Raw genomic sequence first — 19,620 nt, forward strand, 5'->3', positions numbered from 1 at the left:
TTAAGTTAATGGATTTATAGGCCTTTATCTCATTTTCTGGTTTCGGAACGTTCGAAATCGCCAAGCAGTGTACTCGCACTTCCGGTGGTTACTTAGTTACCTTTAGATGAAAAGTAGGTCAGTAAACTTAAATAAAATCGCGATATAGAGCAGTGTCTGTCAATATTAAACCGCATAAAGACTATTTAAATAGGAATCATGCATGTTCTGCGTGTCTCTGTGAATGAATGGCACAGACGCGCTGTTTCGTTTACCACACACACACACACACACACACACACACACACACACACTGAGGCACGCATGATATGACGCTCGCGATGTTTTCAGCCTCACGTATACACGAATCCGACGATCGTTCTGTGTAGGCTGCCATCTTGTGGCGACGCCATTACTGAGCTGTTACTGGTATGTAAACAAACCTCCGTGATAACGCACCCTCGATGACAGCTACAGCCAGGCAGTATGACTTGTTGGGTTGATGATGTTAGACAGTGGCCTCCAGTCACAGATGAAGGTACAAACGATCTTACAGATTATTTATGAAAATAGCTTGGCAATAACTATGCTAGCTAACGAGGAAACTATAAAAAGATCTGTCCATTTGGCAACAATAAATACATGAATGATATCAAATAAACGAATTCATGTTTTTCATTTGTGACCATTATTTATCTCATTTTCACATTTCAAAAGGAAAGGGTAAGGTACAGCTAACTGCTAGCGTTGTTGGTTCTCAGAGTGAGAGTCACAGTCAAGCAAATCAAACATTAACACCAGACATAACAGTAATGTTACTACTGCCCCAACGCGCCCCTTCTGTTGTTTTAAAGGTATTCAAGAGTATTTTCTCCTTCGCCTGGCATCCGATGATCAACAAAATGCCAACTACAGGTCACTGATAGAGGAAATCTGTGTTTCCGTATGACACCAGACAGGGGCAGTCGACCCGGGGTATTTTATGTAGCTCACAATGTTTTCTCTTCCAAATTGAAATTTTACTGCCGCCATTGAAACAATTTATAACGGAACATGTTTTCCCACTCTACATTATAAAAGTTGTAACGTTAGTGACAGTCGTAAATCGCGGGCTGTTTATTCCAGTGGACGCAACCAAACCAATAGGAGGCACTGGCGCAACGCTACCCAGCAACAGCTCAGTTATGGCGCCCGCTTACTTCCGGTAGTTTCGCCGGATTCGTCTATATGAGGACATTAATGCACTTCATCAACACAGCCGCTCTGAGAGTCACTTCAGCAGCATTTTAGCTTCATTTGAGAAAAACTATCGTCACATCATAAAACACAGAGAGACTCAATGGTCTACACGGCAACCCGTCAAAATAAAAGTTTGGTTTAACCTTTGAAGAAAGTTTTGCTTAAATCATTACATTTTAAATAGTTGGTTATAACAATTTAATTAAACCATTAAAATGGAATTAAGAATTAATTAACTTTTGGGAGATGTGAGAGCGAAGTAGTCCAGTGATAATTAACAGGCAGCGTGAACGCAATAACCGGAAGACGCAGTACACTGCTTCAGCAATTTTTCACTGCTACTTCCGGCGTTCTATTGTGATGCGATAAAGGCATTCATTTATGTATTTGACAAAAATATGACACATTAGATTAGCCATATGGCGCAGATTTGAAAAATAGCCCCCGTAACAATAAAATACACCTGCATGCACTTACTATTGGAAAATTTAATTTCTGACACTGATACTAACTAATCAATATCAGAAAAGCCTCCACACTTCATAAAGGGGCAATAATGTTATCATCAACAGCTAAATAGTGCCCCATATTACACAATGAACCTATGAAACACACATACAGAGACAGTCAGCAGAGTTGCATGTCGCAATGTCAGCAGTGTCTATTGTCATACACGGTTCTGTATACATCCTTTCAGCTGTGTTATTGTGAAATAGACAAAAAAAAAAAAAAAAAAAAACTTCCGCTGACAAACAAACTCAAGCATCCAAATATATCACTACAAACCACCACAGCATTTTCACAAAAACCTTTCTGGGTCGAGTGACCAGCAGATGCAGAGCAGGTTAAGGGTCATCGCTAAAATTCACGGGGGCCTGACATTTTTTTGGGTGGTCCCCTTCTCCTTCGGATCCATTGAGCAGACTATATAGCGGTTCTCCTCATGTAAAGATGAAATTCTATATATTGAACAACAAAATGTATGCAATTTTATCTACAGAAACATTTGGCTGCTCCTGACAGAGGAAATCTATTCATTCCATCTCCCAGAATACATTTATCTAATGCTCTCTCACTCTCAGAGTGCTGACAACCAGCCAGAGAAACAGAGCCAGTGAAAGCAAGAGAGGGCTAAATAAAATGATGGAGGAAGAACCAGGAGACGAGAAAGTGTATTCTGGTGTGAATTTGATGATTCCCATGGAGGTGATATCAGGTAGTAGCGCTCTTGATGACACCTGATGAGTACTGAACTAAGAACTGTGGGTAATAACTGAGACTGTTCAGCTCCACCTGTCAGACAACCTGCAGTTAGTGTGTCCGCTGAATCCAGAGCCATTATCTGAGTCTTTATGGATAGAAAGAGGGGAAGTGAACACCACATAGAGCAGTATGATAAAAAAACATAACTTATTGCAGAATTGACCAACACAACATAAATCCATGGATAAATAAAGTCTGGTGTGAGATGTTGAGTGTTTTTGGGAACTCCATTGCCAAGTTATTGTGGGAAACCGAACAGGTTCTGCCTTGCTTTCATTGGCTGGATGGGCATGACCAGTTGCTTTAGGACTTGAAGCAGCTTAGTCAAAATAGCAATTCTGGTGAGCTTTGATCAGTCTTTTTCAGAGACAGAAATGATATAAAGCAAAGATGTGTATCATTGTATTGGATCCAGGCATTTAGCCTTAAAGTGACAATAGACTAAGAATTAATAAAATAAAATAATACATTTTTGTTCATTTTAAAAATACAGAAACAAAGCTTAAAGGTGCTGTATATAACCTTTTCACTTTACTAAAGCATAAAAATACCATAATATGTCTGCAGATATTTAGGAAACATGCTGAGTTCACAAACTCATTTCTCTGAAAAACACTTCTTCAGCCAGTCATTTTACTTTGAAATGTGCGTTCCGTGTTGGAATGTCTGTTTTTGTTTTGATCTGTGTGATCTCGCCCACTGCTAGTTCACTCAATAGTATTTCGACACCGCGGGATGCCAGTTGGCAGGAAACACAGCGTATTGCAGCCAGCAAACAAACTGGGTCAGAGATTGCAGATTCTTCCCAACCTAAAAAGACTCGGTATCCATCTAAAAATCTCTATAAACGAGAGCATATTAAAGCGCGGATAAATCTACTCATACACTTACTCATTTAAGTCTCCTCTGGTTTTTTTGTCAATTGCGCTTGTTCCTGTTGCGTGTTCTCAAACTGGCAACCCGCGTGAGCGTCGAGTCTGAGGAGGAGAAGGCAGGGGAAACAACGATCTCTTATATTTTGAATTTGGACTGCAGTATCTATTTCAACCATTAGCTTTCCAGTAGTAACAAATACATATGTTTTATTATCTATGACATGATTAATATCATATTTTGAAATATGATGGTTTCATTATGGTGATTATCTCTAAGGTGGACAGACTGGACACCCAACTTAATCTATGATATTTACCATCTGAATCTAACCATGTCATGCCAACAAATGGAAAAGTTAGCCAGCTATTTATTATCATGTTAATTATTGTGCCTTTAGACCCCGCCTTTTACCCCAAACACCATACTTTTACATATTCTTCCGTTATTGAAAAACTGTTTCTTTAATTACCTTGAGCAAAACTAAAAAACATTTACAAGACCTTTGTCTAAAAATATAGACAATAATTGTATCGATTCTCATTTATTGCATAAATCTACAATTAAAAAAAACACATTACATATTAGCACGATCGAGTCAAGGATCAGCCAAATTTCCACGTACATCATTAAACATGGTTGTTAAGAAAAGTGCTGAGCTGAATTTTTATGCCATCAAGTGGTTTAAAAGAGAATAAAGTGAAATGCGCCTTTTACCCCGGTGCGCCTTAAGCCCCGTTGTACCCTATATAATAAGTTTGGAAAATTTTTGAGAAATGCTTAAAGGACAACTCCGGTGAAAAATGAACCTAGGGGTAATTAACACATGGTTACCGAGTCGATCGTTCCCTGGGATGCGTTTTCATGAAAATCGGATGCAAAGAGTTTTATCTCTAAAAACAGAGTAGCTTATAACGCTAGTATATGGGGCACAGAGTAAGTAAAACTAAATCGCTAGTTAATACCACTAACAAGGCTCAAAATAGCCTCACACACTAACACGGTAGCATAATGAGGGTCCCTACATGCAAACCGAAGCATTGAGAACTTTGTAACTGTACAGACAGTTTAATAAGAAGATACTTTATAAAGACAGTACATTACGCGTTTACAGACAGGATCCATCTTGGAAAACAGTCTCGACTAATCGAGTCACGAACGTCGTGCTAAGTGAGCTGGTCGATAGGAATTACGTTTGTGAAATCTAACGTAGCACTCGATTTTCTCGTTTACCAGTGGAGGATTTTCACATGTGAAACCTATAGGTTTAGGTTTAACTTAATAGCATAACTTTGGTGTATATTCATGTATAGAAGCAGAGCCAGTGTATCTTTAACTATTTTCCACTAAAACTTGGCTAGAGAGAGCCATAGACCCCACTTTTAATATATATTCACCTTCAATTCAAGAGCCCAGTGGAACTAATTGGCCATTAAGTCATGTTTGGCCCTTGAGCTGTACAGCAAACATCATCCATTGCATCGTTGTAGTGCAGCTGTGGTTGGCAAACAAAACCAGAATCAGCAGTGTTTTACATCATGAGACTCCCGGCTCTCCTTGACTACACTCAAACATGTTTTTCATTTATTTAATTTTATTCATTTTTTTTGCTGCTGCAAAAAAAATTAAATTAAAAAACTGATTTTGAAGAAAAATTTAACAAGCCATCTGAAAAGTGCCACGTCACGTGTGTGAATGTTAAAAAATAACTTTGTTAACTGTGTAAAAAGATAAAATCACACAATCAGTAAAACAATATGCATGTTATGATCTCTCATTTATTTCTGTTATAAGGAAAATACAACAGTATTCCATAAAAGCAGAGGTGGAGAATCCATGGGGCTTTGCCCAGTAATAATCATAACAGAGCACTGAATCCTGGGAAACTCCAGGACTGTATTTACACTGTGCAATAACAGAAACCTCAATGGTTGAAGCAGATAAAACAGACACACGCAGTTCCCTTTCCATCATAATATCTATAGAAATTCAAAGAAACTACTCCAGTCTCTTTCCACTCGTTTCGGTTTTCCATCGAGTGCGATGCAGAGATTCAATCCTCAGTCCATTTTCCACCTGGGATGCATATGATGCGGTAGCCATCTATTAAAATGTGACATTGCATTTGGTTTTGTGAGGGGCAACAGAGCACATAGTTACAGGCAGCCAATTTGAAAAGTTCATTCAAGTGTACATGATAAAAACTGTATTTCAGACCAGCACCAAGAATTTATGCAAAAGCAGACACATCACAGAATAAGATGATGAAGATGACTTTGAGCAGAGGAACTGTTCTGAGTTACTCTGCCAGCCTGAAGTACTGGGGAAAAGCAAAAGGAGGTATGTGTTTGAACTACAGCCAACTGATATGGTCTCCTCATGAAGCTCACACACGCACACGCACGCGCACACACACACGTCTCTCCTCCAAACAGAGTGCAAAGCCTAAGAAGTCTTAAGGCCCTTTCACACCGGATGCGTAACGAAAAAGCGAAACGAAAAAGCGAATAGTTCGTGTGCGAATAGTTCGCATCAAAACCATTCACATCAGCCGCGACGCGAATTTGCGACGTCTGTGACGTTCAGAGAGCTTCAACATTCCAAAACTTTCGCGCGAATCGCGCCGACAGCTGAGAAAACATGGACACTTCATCATCATCATCATCCAGTCATAGTCATAGCATCCAGTGAAGACGAGCTTTTCATTTTATTTAAAAGACAGAAAAGAAGGTTTTGGGTGCACCCAATCTTACAGAACAGCGAGTCTGAAGGGGAGTATGCTAATGTGCACAGGTTTTTTTGCGTCTTCAACTAAACACAGTGCGTTTTGTAATGTCACTACACATTACATGTAACACACGAAGTAAGTTAAAAATCATTCGACTAGAAACTGTAGATATCACAGAAAGAATGTATAGTATACTAAAAGCAGCCCTAAATAGTCTCACTACATTTTGTTACGTGTTCAAAGTAAACACGGTCTCTGTCTCTATCTTTGACGATAATAGTGTTCGCTTTCTATCCCAAATGTAGTTTGGCCTGCTAGCCTACACAGCACAGGACTACACAACATACTCACAGTCAAGATAACCGAGTTGGTTGGCAATGCTACGCCACACATTGTCTTTCAAATTGTTGTCCTTGTAGTATATGATTGGCTGAAGCCTATTCTGTCGCCGCAAAAGTAAAAAAAAAATCGACATCGAAGCGAAAAAAATAAAAGTCGTTTTTTCGCCGCAGCACATTCGCGTTCGGTGTGGAAGCACTCATTACACAAACAGCTGATCAAAAAATAAACCCATCGCGCGAATTATTCGTGCGTCAAAATCGCGTCCAATGTGAAAGGGCCTTTACTCTCGCCATTAAACATAAGATCTGAAAATATGCTGCAGTGTAAAAGTTCATGTATCTTACTTCATACATCTCAGAACAAACCCATCAGATCTGTGAGGCCAGGGGTTTCTTAAACCATAGTGTTGAGTTAAACAGGAAGAAAAGAAAGAAAACAAAAAAGAGAGATGGACACATAGACAGACAGATAGATAGATCGATGGAACAATGGAACGACAGAACAATAGAACAATTGATAGATGATTGATAGATAAGTAGATGAAAGATCGATAGATAGATAGATAGAAACCTCTTTGGAGGGAAAATTATGTAGATGCTGATCCAAATGCAAAAGCCTCACACAGCTTGGGGATATCAAAAGTACCTAGAAATATATATCTACAATAGTTATGACACATACAGACAACCAAGCTTAAAAAAAATACAAATATTAAAAATAAAAAGATAAATGACGGCCTCTCTGCCCTTTTCTTATGTCCCCTCTCCCACTCTGCCGCCACCCCCCCCCCATAACACATCATATTAAATAAGGCACAAATTTACACAATTAAAATTTGGCTAGTTATTGTTCATCTATTTACACAAAACAGTTTTAGTGTTAATATTGATACATTGTTTGTTTTAACATAATACAGGAATAACTCAGGACAATAGTAAAAAATCATTTTGTTCTGGACTCTTACGCGGTGTCCTAGCGAGGTGCGACCAGTTTCAGTGTCAAACTGCTTCACTGCGTGACACATTCAGAACCAATCAGCAATTATTTGATGTTTAAAACACTGGAGCAGACCAATCAGATTTCACTGTGGGTGGGGCTATATATAATTTGGATTGGACTCAAGATTTATATAGTAGAGATAGCTTTAATCACTTTATCCCACCTGGTTTGGACACAGTGCTCAATAAACTGTAGAATATAAAAACAATGTTGATTCACTTTAACCGATTAACCGTTTTTACCAGAGGAGACGGAGGGTAAATACTGGAACACATCTGCAGCGTATTGACAAAGAATACATTCCTCTTAGGTATATACATACATCTCCTTCATAACACTAAGGCCGATTCATCTCACTGGGGGCAGAGTATTTTGATGTAACTGTTTCTCTAGCTACATTTAATCATCTGAATATTAACTTTATTTATTGAGTTTGAGATGTCTAGCTGCATTACACGTGTGGACAGGATGGGGTGGATATTATTGCTTATGGTTTTTTAAAGAGATCTCTTCAGGTTGTGTGGGAATTTTACAGCACATCTGCTTTCAAAATAAGGCAAAGGAACTTGTTGAGGGGGCTAAACCATTTCGGTAATCTAGATACATACTCTGGGTATGTATTTGTACATACACGCACACACATACATATATATTTTTATATATATATATATTTATATATATATACATATACACACATACACGCACACACACATGCATATATACACATTTCTAATTGGGATCAGTACAGTTCATCAACTCTACATCAACAGAATAGTTAAGCCAAAGCAAGAAATATCAGAATATCAAACAAGATGTGTACACTTGTTCGGATAAAAGTTCAGGTCCGGAGTTTAGGATGAGTGACACCTGTCTAGACAGTCCAAAGTAACACCGTAAAGCCACACACTTATCACTGCGGCAGCCTAAATCTAGGTGGACTCTTGTAACTCCTCCCCTCGTAATGGCCAATAGCTGAGCAATACCAATATGGTACAAATATATTTATGAAACAGAGAAAAACAGGTCATAGTTCAAATGTAAAGTCAACAACACTGGCAGCCAATCTTTTTCCCATGAAGGCAAGTTTTTTGTCCAGTCTTTAAATTTTTCTTGACCACAATCAGTTATGAGAGGTCGAGTAGCCTTTTATGAAAAACCACAGGCTTTTCTTCTCCATTGTTCAGTAGTTGAACTTCCCTGCCTGGTTGACAGGCGAGCTAGCAGGGATGAACAGTGGTTTGGGTGGGACGTCAGGCTTGAGCGAAGCTGTCCGACGGACAATAGCTCCACGGTGGACTTCCTGCTGATCGCTGTAGCTATGCTGGCGAGTTAGGTATCCGTTAGGGATGAGCGGGTGCCGTACATCGCAACCTGAACTGCTGCCATTAGAGTTCATTCGGGACAGCAGGAGGGGCTGATGGGAGCTGCGCTGGTTGAAGCTGTGCTGCCGAGGCACCACTCCCCCACTGGGCATCTTGGGTGTTGTTATCAAAGAGTGGCGTTGTGATGGGTGACGGGACACTCTCTCCAGGGTGGACTGATGATGGGCAGGAATCTCCGGAGGAACGTCCATGCGGCGAGTGAGACTGTCCCGAGGAAGCGTGGAGGAACTGTAGTATGGCGCAGTCTCCGTTTCTGGGATATGTGGCTGTACGCGATTTGCGAACGCCATCTGACCGGCATGAGCTGACATGGAAGAGGTGAGTACAGTGGAACTCTTGCCCGTGGCCACGTTGATTTCGTGAATGTGTTTCAGAAGCTCGTCAAGTGAGGTAACGTCCACAATCTTGTGTGGGTAGCAGTGATACGGCTGGCTTACCACACGCTCTGCGTTGTGGACTTTGCGTTCCTCCATGTGTGCCGAGCCACCTAGTACCTGTCCGTTGGTCAGTCCTTGGGAGAAGGGGAAAATCTGATGCTGCATCCCAGGGGTTGGCCGAGATGCTCCCATGCTATGGGACTTGGGTTCTTTAGCATTATTGCAGTTTTGATTCTTCTCCCATTGGTTCTTGAAGGCCTTCATACTCTTGATTGGGAGCTCTGGTGTCGAATCAGGGGTGGGAAGGCCGGATAGCTCAGCAGAGTGGTGATGATGTGGGTGAATGAGCTCTGTCATGGCAGCATGGTGGGCGTTCCTGCGATGCGCCTGCTCTTTTCCATTAGCAAAGAAAGAGTTGTAGAGTTTGGGTGAGGATACCTCCAGCTTCTCATCCTTGCTTTGGCTCTCTAGCAGGCCGTTTAGCTTGGCTAGGCTGCGCAGGGATAGAGCATGTGGGATCGGTGCTTCTGGATCTTTCGACAGCCTCTTGGTCTTGTTAACGTTGTGGTTGCAGTAACAGGAAACAAGGAATCCGGAGAGGAAAGCTCCCAGGACAAACGCCACCAGGACACACGCAATGAGCAGAGTGTAGTGAACACTGTGGTTGGACTTATCTACCTCAGGGGGCCGGCGCACTCCTGCAGAGAGGGGAAGAGAGCAAGATGAGTGCACTGTAAAGACACAGCGAGGTGCCAGTTGGGTTAGCTTTTAACAGTGTGCGAGAGTGTAGAGTTCTTAGTAGACTTCTATTCATGTTAGAAACTGCTGACAAACAAAGCAGAGCGCTGGCTGAGCGGGCCGTTCTAAATCAATCTGCAAATGCGCATTGGTTCAACATCAAATAATGCCAGAGCCTCAAGAACAATTGCTAATGGTCTTGGAGGGAGCTAAGTGGTTCTCTCATTAGCCACAGTCTCGAGAGCAACAGCGTTATGTGCTCGACTCACAGCTGATTGTGCTGTTCTACACTGAGTTGCATATGGCGTTAAGGTGGTGCAAAAATGACATGGAGATGTTTTCAGTGACTACAAATTAAAATGAATGCACAGACCACCTTACGGTCTTAATGAGCTGAGGGTAGAGGTGATTTTGCAAACATGTGCATGCTCAGATAATTAGTAACTCCCACTGCCATCTGCACAGTCAGCCTTTCCTTGTTTTTCTCCTTTTTCGTCCTTATTTATAAGAGCCAGTAAATGGAAAAATCTGCTGTTAGAGATATTTTACATAGAGAGATATTTTACACTGAGCTGTAAGCTACATTAGTAAAAAAGTGTCTGCTAGGAAACAAAATGGTATGTCTTAATTCATTTTAATACAACATCAAAGATATCACTTAAAAGAGCACAAATTCCATTAAAGTGTTGATGTGTTAGTTATCGAAACTGAAAGTTTGGGCAGGACATATACACAGCCATGAAAGTGAAGAGAGGTGAAAGCAAGATAGATAGATGAAATAAATAAATAAATTGAACTATGGCTGCATCCGAAATCGGATACTGTCTTAATAGGTACTACATTTGAATTTGAACTTACTTCGCACCTGTAAACAACTATGCTATATATAGTATGAATGTGTGTAGTATGAATGAAATTCGTACATGCTACATCCGCACTGTTGTTACTGTCACATGACCTACCAGCATCAGTCGCGTCGCTTCACTGCCATTTATAAATCCTCTTCCATGTCCAGTGAATGCGCACTTCAGAATCTCGCCGGAAGTACTAAGTCATCCAGGGACTTTTCACCTACTGTTTTTCGAATACTATGCATTCAGACATACTACTGTGTTAGCATACTGTTTTTCGCATACTATATAGTAGGGAAGTATTCGATTTCGGACACAGTGTATAATTTGCTAAAGATTTGCTAATTGTGAATTGCTAATCAAAGATAACATACAGGAACTAAAAGCCATTATTCTGAGTCTTAAAAAGATATTCATAAGTGTGGGAACACTTTGCAACATGGCAAGCAAATTGAATACACCTTTATCTTGATGAAAATGATCAAATGAAAATGTCTTAAGGGAAACGTTTGTCGCAGACTGCTGAGAGACAAAACTAAAGATAGCTTAAAAAATGTGTAGCAATAGTGGCTTAAGACTTTTGGCAAGGCCAACGAAGTCTCACTGATGCTCACGTCAGCGAACAGTAATGGCAAACACAACACAGTGTCAGAACAGAGTGGGTGGATCACCGTTAGCAAGCTATTGAGTTAGGGAGAGAGCGGGAGAGAGCTAGCTGCTGCAAGCAAAAATACAACTATGAATGCATAATAACTCTATGTGAGAAAAACAAGGATAATCTTCCTCCAGGCATCAATACAAACACATTAGCCGAGCAGCAACTGTGCTTTGCTAGCTACAGGAGTAGGAAAGCTTCCCGCCAACTCAATTCTTTACTGTAATTTTTTTTCACCCTAACTGTTTATAGATGCAAACCAGAATGAGTTATAGCCAAGTAAACTTCTAAAAGAGTATCTCAGTGCACACACATCTCCACATCTCACAGTTATTGAAAGATGTTAATATATTTTTTAATAAGATGGAGTTTCTAAGGTTGTTTTCACACCTGGCTCGTTTGGAGCATTTGCTTCAGAACCTGGTGTGTTTTGGTTTGTTTAGGTATAAATTAACACAGCAATCGCACTCGGATATGCACCAAAACAATTGTTCCGAGATCGCCTCAATGAGGTGGTCTCGGCCCGACTGAAAACAAACTCTGAGGCGGTTCGGTTGAGGTGAGAAAGCAATCTGACCCAATAAAACCGACGAACTAAGCAGTATCATAATTCATTATGGGAAATGTGTTATATAAAAAAGCAGCGGTGTCTGATTGTGAGCATTGCAAGAATGCTGTCCCAACAAAGCCTTGATTCCCGCTCAATCTGCATTATAAATTTTATATATTTGAAATATAATTAAATATATGAAAATTATCAATCACAGCATGAATCAAGGCTATATTCATATAAGTGTTTGCGTGTCACAACAGCTTCAGATAAAGGCACAAAAAGTTGGCAATCCATCTTGATGGATGACACAGAGGAACATAAACAGGTGAACTTTGACCAATAAGGGGAAAGGTTTACTCACATGTGATTTGCATAAACACTTTTTGGTATGCTTTGAAATGTTGCCTTGTGAAAGCCAACCGAACCAAGAAGAAAATTGTAACCAATTAAGTCCCTGTTTCGGAACAAAGAAAATTATCTACAGGTGTAAAAACATTTAATGTTTGCATACAATCCAGAAAAAAAAACTACTAATATACATGAGTTTGCTTCATTCTCTTGTAATAACAGCTATAACAGACTTACGTGCAAATATACTGGAAGATGTTATGTATAATAGAAGGGAATCTTTCTCTGACTCATTCTTCTGCTCTCTGCTGGTCTATAAACGGAGGTCTTTGGCCCCTGGGAAGCACTGAGGGCCGGCATATGCTATGTGATGACGGGTGACTCACATGCACACACTTTTAGTGTCACAACAGGTTCGTAGTCCTTTTTCATGACTGAATAGCTTTTCATACAATATACTGGTATACACACAATGATAAATACTTCCCTTTGGAAGTATATCTGTATATATATAAATATCAAAATAAAATACCAGGCTGCATACATGCTAACACATTATAGCACTGCAGTTTATTTAAGCTAACAATGGAATAGTAGAGTTTTCACAGACACAAAAACTGAAAATAAATTAACAAATACAGTGATAAAGTGCGACTTTATATATATCTAATTGACTTTGTAATTGGGTCAGTTATTTTGAGGGGTATGCAAACAAGATGATCATCAGTGTGTAAAAAAAACAAACCGATATATGAGAGTTTTTGGCTTCTGGCTTCTCCCTTTTAAAGTCGGCAGAACAGAGGCTAAATATAGCATAAATATGTGAAGAACAGGGACAGGCATAATACGGACAGACCTTACTTTGCCAAAAGACAATCAGCCAGACAATTAAAAAAACAACAACAAAAAAACAGAGGAATAGAAGATGGAGAGAAACTATAGGAAAAAATGGCAGAATTGAGAAAGGCTAGGAAAGAAGGAGAAAAGAGAGAAGTAAAAAAAGATATATACAAATAAATTGTATACAGTATATAATGAAAACAAGGACGAAAATATCATGGTAGAACTGAAAGTATGGGAGTGGGTGAGAGTAAAAGATAGGTAAGGAGAAGATAAGAGAGGGAAGGTGCTTTCACTCTCTCCCGGCTGTGTGAGGGATTGTGTAGGCCTCTGTCAAAAACCCAATAACTCCTCATTGACTCAAAGAAAGAACAAACGAACAAGCATAAAGATGAGAGAAAAGGGAAAGAGGGAACTGAGGAAGATGACTACTGTAAGAAAAGAGGATGACAGATTTGTTGAGAAAGGACAGGACAGGAAAAAATGAATGGGAGTAGGAGAGTGGGTGAGAAGAAAAGAGGTTGATAGAGTGAAGTGGTGAAGAGAAATGAGTGACAGCTTTTCAGTGGTGAAAACTTGAAGTCTTTCAATCTTCCTTTTGGCTGTGTGAGGGATTGTGTAGGCCTCTGTCAAAACCCCAGTAACTCCTCCTCAAAGAGTTGGAGAGTGGGAGAAAGAAGTGCTGGAGACATCTATGAAAGCTGAAGGGCAAAAAAGTCGGTTTAATTGAAAGCAGACTTTTGAGCAATCTCTCAAAGCTCTGCTATAAAATAAGTGTGTATATATAAGGGGCTGCCAAAGTTAACATGTTCATTTAAGATGAAAGAAATACTGTAAAGATTTGGTTATCACCATTTATTGAATGACATTAAAACTGCTTCTGTTTTGAGCTCATTCTAAAGATTAGTTGAAATCGTTGGAACCTTTGCTAGAGCAGCTGCACAAGTCTCCATGTTCAACACAAATATAATCTCAGCCAGGTGCTTGTTTATCTGTGCAATATGGAGAAACTTGCCGCATAAAGACCTTTTTAATGACAAGTTTACAGTGGTCGACCAATATTGTTTTTTTGATAGCCGATCCCGACATCTTAGATGTGTATGTATGTATGTATGTATGTATGTATGTATGTATGTATGTATGTATGTATGTATGTATGTATGTATGTATGTATGTATGTATGTATGTATGTATGTATGTATGTATGTATGTATGTATGTATGTATGTATGTATGCATGCATGCATGCATGCATGCATGCATATATATATATATATATATATATATATATATATATATATATATATATATATATATATATATATATATATATATATATATATATATATATGTGTATGTGTCTATATGTCTATATATATATATATATATATATATATATATATATATATATATATAGACCCTTTCCAAAAATGTGAATATCATGGAAAAGTTTATTTATTTCCATAATTCCATTCAAAACGTTAAACTTCCATAGATTATAGATTCAGGGCCCACAACTTAAACGATTTCAAGTATTTAGGTGTTTATTTGTACATAATTTGGGCTTCCAGCTCATAAAACCCACGAAAACAGGATTTCAAAAAATTTGAATATTACATGAAATCACACAGTAATTACACAGTGATACCGTGGTCATTGAACCAGGTTTTGGTTATTTTGGCAGTGTGGGCAGGTGCAAATCCTGCTGGAAAATGAAGTCAGCATCTCCATAAAGCTTGTCTGCTGAAGGAAGCATGAAGTGCTCTGAAAATGTCCTGGTAGACGGCTGCGTTGAGTGGACAGCACAGTGGACCAACACCAGCCGATGACATGGCTCCCCAAACCAACACAGACTGTGGAAACTTCACACTGGACTTCAAGCATCTTGGATTGTGTGCCTCTCCATTCTTCCTCCAGACTCTGGGACCTTGGTTTCCAAATGAGATGCAAAATTTGCTCTCATCAGAAAAGAGGACTTTGGTCCACTGTGCTTTATTAAATCCAGAGTCAACGCAGCCGTCTACCAGGACATTTTCAGAGCACTTCATGCTTCCTTCATTTTCCAGCAGGATTTGCACCTGCCCACACTGCCAAAACTTGGTTCAATGACCATGGTATCACTGTGTAATTACTGTGTGATTTCATGTAATATTCTAATTTTTTGAAATCCTGTTTTCGTGGGTTTTATGAGCTGGAAGCCCAAATTATGTACAAATAAACAACTAAATAATTGAAATCGTTTAAGTTGTGGGCCCTGAATCTATAATCTAAGGAAGTTTAACGTTTTGAATGGAATTATGGAAATAAATAAACTTTTCCAGATATTCAAATTTTTTGGAAAGGGTCTGTATATATAGGTAATGTATATACAGGTAATGAGTGGAGAACAGGAGGGCTTCTTAAAGAAAAACTAACAGGTCTGTGAGAGCCGGAATTCTTACTGGTTGGTAGGTGATCAAATACTTATGTCATGCAATAAAATGCAAATTAATTATTTAAAAATCATACAATGTGATTTTTGTTTTAGATTCCATCTCTCACAGTTGAAGTGTACCTATGATAAAAATTACAGACGATCTACATGCTTTGTAAGTGGGAAAACCTGCAAAATCGGCAGTGTATCAAATACTTGTTCTCCTCACTGTACATACATACATACATACATCAAGGATGAGTTAAACTGATCAAAAGTTACAGTAAAGACATTTATAATGTTAGAAAATATTCTATTTTAAATAAATGCTGTTCTTTTGAACTTTCTATTCATCAAAGAATTTTGAAAAAAAATTGTACACAACTGTTTTCAACATTGAAAATAATGAATGTTTTTTGAGCATAAAATCAGCATGTTAGAATGATTTCTGAAGGATCATGTGACACTGAAGACTGGAGTAATGATGCTGAAAATTCAGCTTTCATCTGAGGAATAAATTACATTTTAAAATATATTAAAATAGAAAACAGTCATTTTAAATTGTCATAATATTTCACAATATCACTGTTTTTTTTATTGTTTTTTATCAAATAAATGCAGCCTTGGTGAGCAGAAGAGACTTCTTTTAAAAACATAAAAAAATCTTACCGATCTAAAACTTTTGACCAGTAGTGTGTATATATATATATATATATATATATATATATATATATATTCATATAAATCATATATTGATTTATATCAGCCATCGGCCACCCTGATATATGTGTGTGTGTGTGTGTGTGTGTGTGTACAGGAATGTGTATATATATTTGAATTAATATTTAATACATTAGAAATAAATAAATTTGAAATAATTTGAAAATAAAATAAATCTCTAAATTAAACAGTCTTACTTTAAATGGCAACTTCTTGATTATTAAATCGTATTACAGTATTTTTCACAAATAAAAATAAAAATAAACTGGTTGAAAAAATATGAATAATAAAAAAGAAGTAAAAACTGTAACCAACAGGGCATTCAGTAATCTGGCAAGTCTGTGTACACTGTAAATCATATTTTTTTCAAATAAAGACAAGGTAACACTAATTTACATACAGCACATAGTGAAAATTACATGAATATGACAGTGAGTGACTGAATATAGTGCAACATACAGTAGTCAATCAAGGGTTTAAAGTTTGTCAATGGTGTGACTCCAGTGAAGATTAACTATTCTGCCCACATTCATTTCGGACTGCCGTCACGCACATTGTAACATGTTCATGCAGGCTACTTAATATCTAAGTCAGCAAAGTTTGTGAAATTAAATGTTTATTAGATATTCAAAAATTTGTTTAAATTACATAAATGCATATTTCAACTTCCACCACATTGGCCAAACAGAAAAACGCATCGGGCGATGCCTACGTTTAAAAAATGCCAAATATCGGCATTGGTGATATATCGGTCAGCCATTACAAATTTATATATAAATTACATTTAGATGGGACTTCTATAAAGTCTTTTAAGATGGCAGAATTTTATTTTTGGTGAAACTCAAGTATGAAAAATCACCTATGAGTATAACACCATTAAATGAACTGCTGTGGGTTTATTGGATTTTCTTTTCTTAAAGGTATAGTTCACCCGAAAAAAAATTCTGTCATTTCCTCACCCTCATGTTGTTCCAAACCTGTATGATTTTTTTCTTCTTCTGTGGAACACGAAGATGACATTTTGATGAATGTTTTATCTGTTTTTGTCCATACAAAGTCATACAGGTTTGGAGTAAACCGTGAAATAATTTTCATCTTTGGGTGAATATCCCCTTTAAAAGAGGCCTATAATTCTTTTACACACAAACACTTGTCTTCTTGGTCTCTTTTTCTTTTGCGCTCTGTGTGTGGCTGATTGCCTGCGAAAGGCTCGGGAATGGAACTTTTTATGCACCATAAATTTGATATCACTGAATAGATCAGGCTCATTTGGCGAGAGTGGGACACTAGGAGTCATAGAGATTCAAGGGTTATTGTAGTTCAGTTTATGCACTGTATCTTAGAACAAAGGCGAGAAGAAAACCGCCTCATCCTTGGGGACTATATCTAGGTTTTAAGCTTCTCTGTTTTTGCTTTGTTTTGTGTCTGCTTTCACTAAAAGGAGGGGGTTGAATCTCATGTGTTAGAAGACTACACTCATTAAAATAAAGGTTCTTTATTGGCATCTATGGAACCTTTCCACAGGACAAAAGGTTCTTTGGATTGTTAAAATGTATTTAACACTATGACTGGTTCTTTAAAGAACTGTTCACTAAAAGGTTCTTTGGGGAACCAAAATGGTTTTTCTATGACATTGCTTTAAAAACCCACTTTTGAAACCTTTATATTTGTAGTGTAGATGTCAAGTATATTTGCCATCACTCACTGTGTAATGCTTTTGTTGAATCAAGAGATTCTTTAGTAGTAGTAGTAATGTACAGCTCAGGGGATTAAACATTTTAAATTTTAAAAAGCTTCAAATTGAATTTGTATATCATCAAGTGGCTGTAAAATGAACAGAAATGAATGTCACCCTTGTTGCATTATCTGTAGAACTTTCCAGACCACTTTATAGATGGCTATGATAAGTTGAAATCAAGCCTTTTTGTATCTAATTCAACCCAAGCAAATACCAGGAAATGAGAGCAAATTAATTCATTCAAAGGGACATCTTCTGATCTCCACACAGAAGTGCAAAATCTGCTGGAAAATTAAAAACGGATGAGTATTACTTCATCTCATGATGGAATATAATTGACAATTTGAGCAGGTACACAGAGAACAGCAAACAAAAGTAAATAATTGAGCGCGTCTGAACCCGTGAACGCAGGAAATGAGAAAATGGGAAAAATATTCGGCCTAAATGGATTTGCATTTTCAGCTCAGCGCTCTTGTTCCCTAAATGCAGTATTTTATAGAGTCTGCAGAAGCTTTAATGAAGTCATTTGGTATGTGATTTGACAGGAATTGACATGGAAATAGTATTTAACATGTTTAGTTTCCTTCTTAAAATATATTAACCTCATTTATCAATACAATTAAAAATCTGTTAAGTCTTTTTCACATAACTCGCATCAGTGCTTGATCTCAACATAGGAGCATGCGCTGCTTTCACCTCCAAGTGAAAATTATGTGAATATAGTATGGAGGGGTTTAAGAAAAAAAATATTATATGGTTTATTATAAATAAACCATTTTATTATTAATAAAACATATACAGTATTGATAGCAAATGAACGAGTTAACATGCATTTGATCTTTCAATTATTTTATTATTATAAAAAATTTATAAATAAAAAAGGCATTTTATATCATATTCATTTTATATATTTTAAATAAATACATTATATTTTAAAATATATTTTAAATAATATATAAAAAAAATCTAAAATATGGCTTTTGAGGTTGCTGATTAACAAATATCTACAACAATACTGTCTATGTAATGATACCTCATGCAAATTGTCTTGTAATCATTGGCTGTGCTTTAAAAGGTCAGCGGCAAACAAGTTTGAGCATTGCATTGGAAGACAGTGCTGGGGATAATGCTGTAGACTTAATGCGTTAGATAAGGTTGATGCGAATCATGTGAAACGACCTTTAGAATTCACAGGAGTCAACACATTTTACAAAATATCACATTTAAAAACATCATGCATAATTCAATGCATCATGCATTCAAAGCCAAAAAAGCAGGTTTCTGATTAGAGAGCGACTCCTCTTAAGCAATCCAAAGACGCACTTTCAAACGTATATGACGTTAGATTCATGCAACGGTTTCAAACATACTTGTTGACACACCACACAAGCAGATAGGGAAATAAATGCGAAAACTCAAGGGAAGCCAGTGGCTGGTCCAGCTCAAGATCTTACAACCTTAGAGAAGCAAACAACAAGCATGCGGGAAGCAATCGAACTCTAAACAGTCTCACTCTGAAGCCTGAGTTGCATGTCATATCTAGTTGAAGCATCTCTAATCCTTAGAAGAAAATTATGAACTAT

At 37.8% G+C, this 19,620-nt stretch overlaps 1 protein-coding gene across 4 annotated transcripts in view; it reads right to left on the reverse strand.

Moving 5' to 3' along the window:
• Positions 1-5,112: 5,112 nt before the first annotated feature.
• Positions 5,113-19,620, reverse strand: part of sema6cb (semaphorin 6Cb) — a 155,038-nt gene continuing 140,530 nt past the window's right edge. For all 4 annotated transcript variants that reach the window (XM_084088151.1, XM_084088150.1, XM_084088148.1 and 1 more), the window contains one exon: positions 5,113-9,880. In XM_084088151.1, coding sequence (XP_083944277.1) covers positions 8,604-9,880 — 1,277 coding nt within the window. In that variant the 3' untranslated portion in view covers positions 5,113-8,603. The remainder of the gene's footprint in view (positions 9,881-19,620) is intronic.

The sequence above is a fragment of the Abramis brama genome, assembly GCF_963993115.1.
Source record: "Abramis brama genome assembly, chromosome: 17".
Taxonomy (NCBI): domain Eukaryota; kingdom Metazoa; phylum Chordata; class Actinopteri; order Cypriniformes; family Leuciscidae; genus Abramis; species Abramis brama.